This window comes from Armigeres subalbatus, chromosome 3, assembly GCF_024139115.2.
Source record: "Armigeres subalbatus isolate Guangzhou_Male chromosome 3, GZ_Asu_2, whole genome shotgun sequence".
NCBI classification, from domain to species: domain Eukaryota; kingdom Metazoa; phylum Arthropoda; class Insecta; order Diptera; family Culicidae; genus Armigeres; species Armigeres subalbatus.
In genome coordinates, this window is record NC_085141.1 from 236,709,224 (window position 1) to 236,722,723 (window position 13,500).

General features: G+C 38.4%; 1 protein-coding gene across 1 annotated transcript in view; it reads left to right on the forward strand.

Moving 5' to 3' along the window:
- The first annotated feature begins 1,849 nt into the window (after positions 1-1,849).
- LOC134221063 (phospholipid-transporting ATPase ABCA3-like) overlaps positions 1,850-13,500 on the forward strand; it is a 50,929-nt gene continuing 39,278 nt past the window's right edge. Inside the window, exons 1-4 of the mRNA XM_062700245.1 lie at positions 1,850-1,974; positions 2,972-3,208; positions 11,800-12,289; positions 12,343-12,730. Of these exons, the coding sequence (XP_062556229.1) occupies positions 2,997-3,208; positions 11,800-12,289; positions 12,343-12,730 (1,090 nt within the window). The 5' untranslated portion in view covers positions 1,850-1,974; positions 2,972-2,996. The remainder of the gene's footprint in view (positions 1,975-2,971; positions 3,209-11,799; positions 12,290-12,342; positions 12,731-13,500) is intronic.

Here is a 13,500-nt window from a genome sequence, read left to right on the forward strand (position 1 = left end):
CCGGTTCACGCCGCCGCCGATAATAGTCAACGGCGCGCCGCCATTACGCCGTCGCCGCCGGGGCAAAAGTGACCGCCACGCCGCCGTCGATGATATGACCGGTGCGTTTTAACAGAAAAACGATTATAACTTTTGCTTGGCAAAATATATTGAGCTCTAAAAGTCACCCGAAGACAACTTATGCCGAAAAATCGAAAACATCAAAAATACTGTTTTGAGGGACACCCTAGTCCAAGTAGGTAAAAATGTTCAAAATCAACCAACTTAAGTGCTCCAGAAAAAGTTTTTTTTCGCAAAATTTATTGGAATAAGCTGCGCTACAACATTGTAGAACATTACATGTCAGTATTCAAAGAAATAAAAAAAATCTATTTTTTTTTTATATAATGGACCGAGTTATTTTTTTAAAGCACCATAATGATGACCTTACTATTCTGAACAAATTTTGTAAAAGAACATTTTTCTAACAAATATAGGTTTACCGTAAAATGCATCTTTCCGCGTAAATCTATATTCTGGACCATAGTGCAATTCGTACTCCACACATTGGATGCTAATGAGCGCCTTATATTCCAAAATTTAAAAATAAACTTCATTAGCCAAAAAACTAGTCTTTTCAGTTTAAATTGTTTGTTGGGACAATGCTCGCCCAGTAGCTTCTGCAGATTGTGTAGAATCCTACAACATACTACAGTAGCAACGTGCACAACAAGTGGTCGTATTTCTGTAAAACCGAACCATGGGGTTTCTTATCCTCGGGGTAACATGCGTAGAGCTACATTCTTCTTCATTTTATTGACATTGCATCCCCCACTAGGACATTGCCGCCTCGCAGCTTAGTGTTCATTAGACAAGATGATACTCGGGAAGTCGAGATGATTTCCAACCCGAAAATTTCCTAGACCGGTCCGTGAATCGAACCCAGCCACCTTCAGTATGGTACCTGAGCTGCATTGTTTCAGTTAAAATATAGTAATGTTAATTTGATGTGGGGAGAATAGACGTTATTATGTCTGCTGGTCCGAATTATTAGTCGTTTGTATAAATAACATAATTGCTGTTTCAAAATTAAATGCCAAAATCAATATCACCCCCTTCGGAAAAAGGGCAACGACATTGTTGGAAAAGATGCCAAGATATTGATTACTATCGACATGAACTGAGTTGACTGTATTGTTGAAGCCAGCAATTACAGATTCCTTGGTGCGTGGGAAATAAGTAGCAAAACTTTTATAAGCTATAATTATGGTACGCATGTCGATGGTTGGGCCTTCCTCAGCCAAGTGGTAAGATGCGCGACTACAAAGCAAGACCATGTTGATGGAGCTTGGGTTCGATTCCCGGTTCGTTCTGAAGAATGTTGTCAACTTCCCTGGGCTGACATAAATCTTTGCAGTTAATAACAGTGGAACTGCGAGGCGGCAATGTCGCAGTTGTGGGATGTAATGCCAATAAAGAAGGAGATGTCGATGATAGTACTCGGAGCTCGAATAAGCACACTTTATCTAGGCTTGTCGGTTGATACGCTTTTGGTGATTATTTCTATTTATTCTACAGGGCATTACATTACAAACGGAACAATGCGTACTCTCTTAGCTCTCTATTAGCGCTTTCTTAGTTATTATCACCAAAAGCTTCTTATGGGCAACAATAAAACCCAAAGGTTCATGATCTGCTATTATCAAAATAACGAGATATGAGATAACCCTTTTATCAGCATAACTCAATTTTCTAACAGTACCCTTGCAGACTGAACATAGAAAGGCCCGTGATTATTATAGAGCCATAAATTGACAATTGTTAATCTACCGGAATGGCAGTGCTTTAGAGAACTCGTAGGAAGCAACATGAAATGTGAAATCTATAAGACGATTAAAGTGAAGTAGTATATTGTGCGGTACCAAGTATTCGTTAATTAAGCGTTAGCGTTGACGTTAATTTGAACAAATAGAACTATATTTTTTTTTGTACTGGGTAAGTGTTGAAGCATGTGTAAAATCGAAAGCGGTCGAAGTACTTAGTGTTTTAATAAGTGCAAAACATACTAGAAGAGGATAATCAAGCTTATAAATTATAACTCATAAAAATTAATATGCTTTTACAATCGTTTTCAATGTGTTTTTTTGTTGTTGAATAGATTGCACAGATTATACATATGACTGCTTTAGAAACTTTCTCTGTTCTAGACATTTAATCCAATTAATGCAAACTTTTGCAACTTAACCATGCTTAATCAACTGAACAGAAACCGTAACATATGCAAATGCTCCTCAAGTCCGATAGTAGTTTTGGCTTTTTGGAATATAACTATGTTGCTACTGCTCGTGTAAAGAAAGTATTCAAGGAATTAACCTTCCGGTACAACGGCCCTGGGTCACGCAAGCAGCCTCGCCTGTGTTGTATGTAACATGCGTGCTTTTCACGATGGTGTTGTAGTTTCTACAAAATTGCGAGAGCTCAAAAAGTTTCTAAGGTAAATTGATAAAGTAACAAAAAATAATAATAAATGTTTATTCATGTACAACCTAATATTTTGCTAGGTTATTCCCATGTGTCCCAAGTGAAAAACAAATCTTTTCGTTTGTTTTAAAAATATCACAACATGTTTATAAATATTAAGTGATTGGACGGTTGGATGATAAGAACTCGGTGAAACTTCTATAAAGTGTTTATTCCAAAAAAATAAATTGTATCGGCATTCGAAACCCTTACTAAAAATCACAAAAAAAAATTACATCCTGTGTGTTTTTTTCGAATTAATTTATCCAATATTGTTACAATTAAACCTAAAATTTATTAGCAAAACAGAGTAAACATCTAAACATTTAATAGCAGGTAATTAGCACATGTGCTCATTGCTACTCAACTCTGATAATACCTACGATTACCCCCCGTAATCGATCATAAAATTTGCACCTAATCGAGTACGAGTTTGAACGAACTGATTACATAGTTTCTTTTGTACTGGCAGGTATTTTGCACGGACGGCTGCACCGATGGGAACTTCCAGCTGGGACAAGTTTCTGCTTCTGTTTTGGAAAAACTGGATCATACAAAGGCGGCATTATGTGCAAACCATCTTCGAGATACTCATACCCGCATTATCGTGCGCAGTGCTAATCCTTATCCGAGGTCTAATGGATGCAGAGGTGATTAGGGAGCCAACTGTGTGGAATGCGCTTCCGACTGATACCATAGGACATATATTGTAAGTATACCCCATTCTAGATTATTTACTCTTTTTTAATGTTTTTGTTTGCTAATTATTTACTACATCCAGACCATATCTTGACTAGATACTGTGTGTTTGATCAACAGTATCATCCATATTTGTGATATTTAAAATATTACAATTCAATATGCCACCGGCAGTTGGGAATTGCAATGCTTTTAGCCTGAATCTTAACTAAGGAGTAAGAACCTAATGAAAACTACACACTGGGCATATGCGAAATTGCTAGATTATAATACAAAACATATTAAATTGTTGTATAGGGTAACGATGGTATTTTGGACATCTGAATATATTTTGGTCTTTTGGCTATATTTTGTTTATTTTGTTACATAAATGTGGTTAGAAATGTGATTATGAAAGAGGCCAAAGAGACACATGGTTCCTATTTATTTAAAGAAAGCCAAGTCGAAAAACACGCAAAATATAACCAAAAGTCCAAAATATATTCAGATGTCCAAAATAAATCATTTACCCTATGAGTCTAAATAAAATTTCGCATATGCCCAGTTCTTACAGATTTTCATAGGCCCTTTTTACAAAATTGTAGGAAAATCCAATTTTCCAATTATGAGTTGATATAAACACCTAATATATTTGTTAGATTTTGCTTGAATGCCTTTTGAAAGTTGATTTTTTATTATCATGAGCATGATTGATTATTAGAGTGATTCAAATTTTGACTTTTTTGCTCCCCTATGCTTAAACGATGGCATTTGCTATTTTAATAATCGTCCTAAATTTTTAGCTAATTTGGATGTAATTTGACTGAGCACAAGCAGTTTGAAGCTTATATGAAAATTACTATGAAAACAGTAACTTTTGTGAAAAACCGTTCCCCATCATTGCCCATTAAGATCTAAAAATGTATAAATACTTTAGCAACATAGGGAATTTAACAAGAGAAAATATCGTCGTTGTTGCTAAACGATTTGATGCTGGCAACAAAAGTTATTAGGGAAATACTGAATTGTGGGAAATTCAATTTAACACGTAAAAGAATAACATCAATATCAATAATGAGCATTTCTGTTTTCTTTATAATTTTTCGTACAAAAGTCAGATTGCTTCGGAACAACAACTGCCTTTCAGCTTAGGATCTATTCTATGATAGCGATGCCACAGACAAACAGACATAACACTCGTCAAATTTCCATCGTTCACTGATTTACTGATCAATTCAAATAATCATTAGTTGGCCAATCGATCACTAGTGGCGCCCACATCGGATTTGCTCGAGTTTGACGCTTGCTCACTACTGCCATCTGGTTCGCGATTTGCCCAACTTACTGAAATCAACAGATGTCGTCAGTATTTAAACGACGATGAATTTGATGAGTAAATGTTCAATGTGTTATGTCTGTTTGTCTGTGGCGATGCGTTAAATATGTTCAAATAGATTCTGGGCTGCTTCATGAAACGATCCTTTACATAAGTGGCAATTCTCATAGTAATTTTCATATAGCATGTGCACAATCAAATTACATCCAAATCAGCTAAAAATTTGGAAGGACTATTAAAATAGCAAAAACAATCGTTTAAGCACAGGGGAGCGAAAAAGTCAAAATTTGAATCACTCTAATATACATATTATACCGTCTTACCCTATGGGGTAGGGAGTTTTGCAGGGTTCGTTTCACAATGTTCTGAAAACACATAATGAAACACGAATTTTCAATAAAAAATCGAAATGATCCACGGGAAAAAATACAGAATATCCATAGATAAATGATTATTATTATTTATTTAGTTTACATCTAAACAAATAACACTGAATTAACAATTTGGCGCCACAATACATGGCCCGAGGCCGCATCTCTCCATCCTCGAATGCGCTCCACACTCGCCGAGTCGGTTTTTTTACCTAGTCTGTCCACCTCGCTCACTGCGCTCCCCGCCGTCTCTTACCTGCCGGATTAGAAGCGAACACCATCTTTGCAGGGTTGCTGCCCGGCATTCTTGCAACATGTCCTGCCCGGCGTACCCTTCCGGCTTTAGCTACCTTCTGGATACTGGGTTCGCCGTAGAGCTGGCCGAGCTCGTGGTTCATTCTTCGCCGCCTCACACCGTCTTCTTGCACACCGCCAAAGATGGTCCCAAGCACCCGCCTTCCGAATACTCCCGAGTGCTTTGCTAGTCCTCCTCGAGGATTGTCCATGTTTCATGTCCGTAGAGGACTACCGGTCTTATCAGCGTCTTGTACATGACACATTTGGTGCGGTGGTGAACCTTCTGTTTCTTCTGGACGCAGTTTCTTCTGGAGGCCATAGTAGGCCCGACTTCCACAGATGGTGAATAAATTATAAATAAATGAATATTAGCAATAAATAATTACAAAATTTTCCACAAAATAAATATTTTTTCCCATAAAAAAATAAAAATTGTCCACAAAATAATCAATTAATAACAATAAAAAAAAATAAGAAAATTGCAACAAAAAAAAAAGCAATTAAATTGATGAAATTTTCCATGAACTTTAAACGCTTTTAAAGAAAGGGTCATCTATGAAAAAATGCTCTGTTTTATTGCTTTTTATATTTTTTATGGAAATTTACATATTTTCTTATTGCCCTTCATTGATTTTTTCGTGGAAAGTTTTTAATTTTTTTGTGGAAAAAAAATATTGTGTAAAATTTTGTAAATATTTTTCGCTCATATTAATTTATTTATGGAAATTTAGTATTTTTTTCTGTGGAACTTTTTGATTTCTTTTTGGAAAATTCTTCTTTTATAATTGCAATTTTGGCAAAGTGCTAATTTTCTTTTGATTTGTGGAAACTTCTTAATTGTTTATGGAAATTTTGCATTATTTGTGGTCATTTTATATTTATTACTAGCAGACCCGACGAGCTTCGTTTCGTGTTCGATCACGAACTGCGCTCACCGACGTAGCTGCTGTTGAAGCACGACAGTGCAGCGTGTGAGCTGCTATTCATGTGTTTTTTGTTGTTTTCTGTTCTCGCGCCAACTGCTCGCGTTATGTGCGTAGCAGTTGGCGCGCTTCAAGTCCAATTAGAATTTAAATTTGAATGTTTGTGCACACGTCCTCAATAATTGTAATACATAATAATAATTGTTTTACCGTACTAAGAGTCGCCTATAAAAGGCGATTCTACACTTCATGTATCGTACAGTATCGTTATCGCAACCTCCGAGCTGGCACGCTGCCTCTCGGAGGCAATAAATCCATTAGTTGTAGTCATCAAGCAGTTGTTGTTACTCGTCGTCTGGAGAAAGTGAAACACAACGTAGGGTCGTCCCACCCTGGACGAAACATTGGTGCCGTGACCAGGATGGTACTTGGAGGATTCCTGGACGACTACAGAAGCAACCGCTGGTGGACTGCATCCAACCCGTCGGACAGAAAGCATCAACCGATCAGTTCAATCATCGCTTTGCAGTTTGGACTCGCAGCGATCGAATCGGACTGGTGCCTTCCCGCCAGTGCGCACTTTGATTCGACGGAGAGAAAGCCATCACGATACTGTCACCATGCCAGCCACAGGGCTATTTGCGGACCGCAGCGTCAACCTATTGCCATTTTGGACCATCCGCGTCACCTTCCGGCCGTAGCGCCCTTTGGACCATCCGCGTCATCTTCCGGCCGTAGTGCCATTTTGGACCATCCGCGTCACCTTCCGGCCGTAGCGCCATTTTGGACCATCCACGTCATCTCCGGCCGTAGCGCCCTTTGGACCACCCGCGTCACCTTCCGGCCGTAGAGCCCTTTGGACCGTCAGCGTCAACCTTCCGGCTGTAGTGCCATTTTGGACCATCCGCGTCACCTTCCGGCCGTAGCGCCATTTTGGACCATCCGCGTCATCTCCGGCCGTAGCGCCCTTTGGACCACCCGCGTCACCTTCCGGCCGTAGAGCCCTTTGGACCGTCAGCGTCAACCTTTCCGGCCGTAGCGCCATTTTCGTGGACCACGTCGTCCAATTCCGTTGGCCGTAGCCGCCGTATCGAATCAACTCATTCAACTGCTCCGTAAGTCAATCATCGGTCATCACATCCATCAGCATTCCGGCACCCGCCCTGCATCAAGCATCAACCAAACCTATTCAACCCATTTCGTGTGCACAAAACTGATCGCACTATCAGGAGCTAATTAGGAATAAAACGAAACGATCGACAACAGCAGCCCTAGCCGACCGCAAAGAGGAATTGAAAAACATTCGTTTTGGGGGCAGTATGTTCGATCACGAACTGCGCTCACCGACGTAGCTGCTGTTGAAGCACGACAGTGCAGCGTGTGAGCTGCTATTCATGTGTTTTTGGTTCTGTTCTCGCGCCAACTGCTCGCGTTATGTGCGTGGCAGTGGGCGCGCTTCAAGTCCAATTAGAATTTAAATTTGAATGTTTGTGCACACGTCCTCAATAATTGTAATACATAATAATAATTGTTTTACCGTACTAAGAGTCGCCTATAAAAGGCGATTCTACACTTCATGTATCGTACAGTATCGTTATCGCAACCTCCGAGCTGGCACGCTGCCTCTCGGAGGCAATAAATCCATTAGTTGTAGTCATCAAGCAGTTGTTGTTACTCGTCGTCTGGATCCTGGAAAGTGAAACACAACGTAGGGTCGTCCCACCCTGGACGAAACAATTGTTATGCAGAAATTTCTATATCATTTGTATGGGAGCCCCGCTTTCCAGAAGAGGGAGGGTTTTGAACTACCACAGAAAAATATTTTCGCTTCCAAAACCTCCACATGCCAGATTTGGTTCCATTTGCTTGATTAAAGCGGGGACCGAACCATCTTAAGAACCTTCCCCGGTCCCTAAAACCGCTGCATACAAATTTTCACGCCGATCAGTTCAATAGTTTCCGAGTCTATAAGGTTCAGACAGACAGAAATTCATTTTTATGTATATAAATTTGCTCATACCCTGATTTCCAAATTTTTCATGGAAAATTTATATTTTTTAAGGGGGATTTTTTATTTTAGTCTTTTGATAAACTGTATGCCGTGTATAGCGTATAGTTTGATCGATAACAACAAAACTAAAAATTTTAATTAAAAGCCGCACAAAGCAGAACAAAATTTCGATGACCGGCCGATCGTTCTACTTACTGAAGAAAACATGTCTGGATGTGATCTCCGATTGTTCTGCTTCCAACACAAAACACGAACAAACTTGCACTCGATTTGTGAAAGTTGATTTTTTATCTAGCTCTAGCATAAGTTCATATGTTTAACTAACATCTAGTAGACATTTTGTCACTATGAATGGGACTCCAAGTTTCAAAAAAAAATGTTTTAACGAATTCATTGAAAACCCATTCATAGTGACAATATGTCTACTAGATGGTTTCCAATAAGAAGCTTTCGGCTTATGTGGGAGAACTATAAGCAGAGTTTTGGAAGCATTTTGAGGACATTCTCCGCGAATAAGTGGAAAATGTAACTAAGCTTTTCTGCAATCTACTACCAACCCGAGTAGAGGAGCATTACAAAAAGTGAACACAATTATAACATATTTATAACTTATTTTGTTCTTAGAAGCCATTATCTTTCAAATGTTGTAAGGGCTCTTTCACAAATTACGTAAGGAGTAAGGGGGTCGTTACGAAGGTCGAGCGTTACGATCCACACAAAAAAACGTCCCATACAAAAAGCGCCACGAGGGGGAGGGTTGGGGTCTAAAATCATCAAATTTAGCGTTACGTAATTTGTGAAAGAACCCTAACAAGATTTTATCATAATATGATTTTAAAAATCCTTAACACCAAATTGCCTCAAAGTGTCCCATCCATAGATATCACAACGCTGATATAATTTTCAAAAAATGTCTAATTTTTTAATGTAATAGGCTTAGTTTCATGTTCTTGAAAATTTTGTTCAGACAAAAAACAAAAAAAAAATCTGATTGTTGGTCATCTGGAGAGCTATGACCTGTAAACATTTCCAACTACTCGGTAAGGGGTCGTACACTAATTACGTAAGCAATTTATCTGGGTTTTTCAACCGGCTTTGGGACAGTTCGTCGAATGACGTTTAGTCGAACGACATTTAGTCGAAAGGACATTTGGTCGAAGGGACATTTAGTCGAATGGACATTTAGTCGAATGGAAATTTAGTGGAATGGACATTTAGTCGAAAGGACATTTAGTCGAAAGATTTTTGATTAAATTTTTAAAAATAATCCACAAGATACATGAATAAACTGATTAGAGGAATTCAGTGGACGTGAGGAAATTCAATCAGTAGCGGAAGAAACGAGTACGGAAGCTAATGAGGATTTTTCACCTGAGCTAATAGAAACTTCTAGAGACCATGGTGACCCTATTTTTCGGCCCATGGTCAAAAACTAATGATATCAATGTTATTTTGCCAATACTTCATCACAGTCGGCTTTGGAACATTTCATTGATTGACATTTGGTCGATTGAAAATGATTTACTTATTCTTTTCATTGATACTCTTTCTTCCGCTCAATATTTATACAATAATTAGTTCAGTATAAAATTGTCTTCCAACCATAATACGTTAATTATTGGCCGTCATAGGCATATTTGTCCCATGTTTGCTGGGATCTCCAATGTACATGGGACAGTTATGCGTATAATGGCAGTAATGTCTATTCGACTATACGAAGCATCATTCGACTACATTTGATTGGCCAGGTGGTATAGATTCAATGTAGTCGGTTAGAGGGGTTCGCCGAAGTCAATATCCAGTCTGGAATAATCTCGGAATATTCACCGTTTCGTATGATTTTTGTTTTTATGAACCCATAATTCTTTGGACAATATTGGAGCAATAGTTATACGACTTTAAGAAACACCGGAATAAATAATTAATTTTTTAATCATTATTGGCTAAAGTTCTTTTCCTTCAAATATCAATTCGACGGAACGTACTAAAGACTAAATGTACCAAGATTATAAATTCGAAATCCGCTTTCTACCAAATGTCCTACGACCAAAATTTATATGACCAAATGTACGAAGATTCTTCTTTCTAAAATCTGATTTCGACTTAATGTCTATTCGACCAAATGTCCGTTCGACCTAGTGTACTTTCGACCAAACGTCATTCGACCAAATGTCCTTCGCCTCTAGTGCATTAAAATTAATTTTCGACTAAATGTCCATTCGACGTAATGTCCTTTCGACCAAATGTCATTCGACTAAATGTCATTCGACGAAACGTATTTCGACGAAATGGTATAGATTCTTTTCAACCCCCCTCCCCCCATGTAAGATTTTTCCCATGCAATATTTTTTATTTATATGGAGCGTAAGAAAATGGCAGAGCCCCTCTTCTCCTAAAGGGCTTACGTAATTAGTTTACGACCCCTAAGCAATATATTTTGTATCTGGTAATGCTATAAATTTTTTACAAAATATGTTTCAAGTAGTGTAATTTTTTATAAAATTTTTGATATTTTGACAACATCCTGCAGCAAGTTTCTAACTAATTTTGTGAAACATAATAACATATGTTGATATAATTTTGATACGATCTTCTACTCGGGAATAACACGAAGGCTACGTTCTTTTGCAGAAAGACTTCTGTAATCTGCAATCAACGATTTTGTCACCCTGATGGTAAATCAGGACTTACCTAAAGAACAGATGTTATACAATATGGGTTCCAATATACGGCCTTGGGGAACGTCAGCTTAATGACGAAAGCAAACTGATAGAGCGAAAACAAGAAGCCTCAGCTTGGTTTTTGTCCTGTTTCAAAATTGAAACAACCTTTCCATTTATATGGGAAGTATGCCAATGAGGAACATTTATTAAATAAATCAGCCAAAAAGTATTAAGAACTCTCAGCAATTTTTTAATACCCATGCAGAAAACACCTTTGTCACCGCTTTCATATTTGACTTTTTTAAATAATAGATCTTATATCATCCAAATTAGTTCTCAACAAAGTACCAACAACATTTTATTGGTTGAAAATATTTTGAGCCTCCGCGTAACCTGATCCTCAATAGAACTCGAGATCTAGATTAAAATTTATGAGCACTCTCAAACTTCTGAGTAAGTTTTTGAGCTTTTTCGCCATTTGTTAATAAAACTTCATTTCCCTCTCTAAGCGCTGTAAGTGACTTTTGAGGGTTTTTTTTTCAATTTTAGTCAATTTGCGAAAGGGTTTCGAACTGGGATCTTACTTTGAGATCTTATTCTCAAAGCTGGTAGCCTATTCCTGGTAACCTATAACTGGTAACTTCCTGAAAATTGCGAAACGTTTTTATTTTGATTTCATTTTGCAAATCTCTCAATATAACATTATTATAGCATGATCACGAGTTCTTTGATATTGTCTTCGCTTCATATTTTTAAGACGGATCAGCAGCTGAAGATCGTCGTCAATAATAACGGAGTTGAATCATAATTTCACATGTAGGACTTGAATCAGTTAAAACTAAATCAACTGTCGGAGGATTTCGAGTGAATGAAATACAGATTCTACCATTGGGATATTTAATCGTATCATATCCCGCAGAATAGTCGTCAAATAAAATGTCACCATTGGAGTTGCTTTGACTTCAGCTAGAATCTTTGAATATTTTATTGTTCCTCTATGTTCTTTCCATATTTCTTTCAGGCCTGAATCAAATCCTACTATTGATCCACCCATTCACTACGCACTGGCATATTGTCCAGAAAACCCAATTGTGACCAGATTGGTTTCCAATGCAGCACAACAAATCAGGGAACCTATGGAGATTCTACCTTTCCAGTCAGCTCTTGAAATGGAAAATTTTCTTCGTCACAATAACACATTGGTGGGAATTGAGTTTCCAGAAAATTACCAGACGCTCAGTGTGCTTCCCAACAAGGTGTCCTATTCTCTGCGGTTCCCAGCAGAAATGCGAACATACCGCGACGACTTTTCGGCGTTATGGGCCAATTGGTACACAGAGCTTATGTTTCCGCAGTTCCAGATAGCAGGGGCCAAAGACCACGACAGGGATGACGGAGGATATCCAGCGAATTATTTCAACGAATCGTTTGTTGCCGTACAGAGTGCGGTCGATCGAGCCATCATACTAGAGCACAATCCGGCCATGGAATTTGCAACAGTTTTCTTGCAGGTAAAATAGAAATATTCATTTTAGCTGATAAAAATTTAGAAACTACATTTTAGAGATTCCCCTACCCACCGTATTACCGGGACCTTTTGCTAGCAGGTTTGGAAAATTTACTACCGTTGATAATTGTGATTGCATTTTTCTACACCGCAATCAACACCGTGAAGTATATCACAGTCGAGAAGGAACGGCAACTGAAGGAAACCATGAAGATTATGGGTTTGTCCACGTGGATACATTGGAGTGCATGGTTTGTTAAGTCCATCCTGTTGCAGACGGTATCAATTTCTTTGATTGCGGCCTTACTTTGCGCTAGAGTTGCTACAAACAGCGATCTGGCCGTATTCGAGCATTCCGAGTGGAGCGTGGTCTGGATATACCTGTTTGTGTTCAGCGTCACGTCTATTTGCTACTGCTTCATGATGAGCACAATATTTTCGAAAGGTAAAAACTCAAGTCAATAATAGCCAATTTAGAGCAGCCTCAGAGATATGAATTTAGAGCAGTAATTGATCAAACATTGTATTAGTTAATCCATGTATTTCGACCCAGCAGCCTTCAATGGGGTTTACTGGAAGGTTCTGTAATATATTACTAACGGTCAGTATACCATACGGACCTGCAATATAGGTACAATCTTGAGTATCATTTTTCATTCTTATGTAAATGTTTTCATAATCTCATCTGTTATTGCGAAATATGCTTATATGTGTACCCAGTGGGTACTACCCACGTGCTTCTATTTATTTCATTCTACAAAATTTGTTGGCATATTATTCGACGACTTGTCTTTACAAACAATTATGTTAATTAACAGAATCCATGTGTCTTGGTAGGACTTGAACCCACAAACTCCGACTCCCCTGACGTAGGGGTAATACATAACAAGACCATTTCTAAGGACAAAGGAAATGGAGTTGACCTTGAATTTTTGAACGGCAATTGTACTTTCAATTCGAACGATTTTGGTCAACTTGACGGTCGTTTATCCAGACTGCACAAGAGAATATCGGGAGTGGGAAATTGATGTTGAACGATTGAAGGGGTGGTCTAGCGGAGCCAAATTTTTAGGACTTCCTCAAACAACTGATTTACATTTTTTCCTCTGGTTCAATTGAACCTTGTAGGAATTACAATGGGCTGCAAAATGGTGGGTTGACATCAAGGAAGGAGCGCCCAACAGAGCTCTGGTCCCCACAAGTCCCTATCTCACG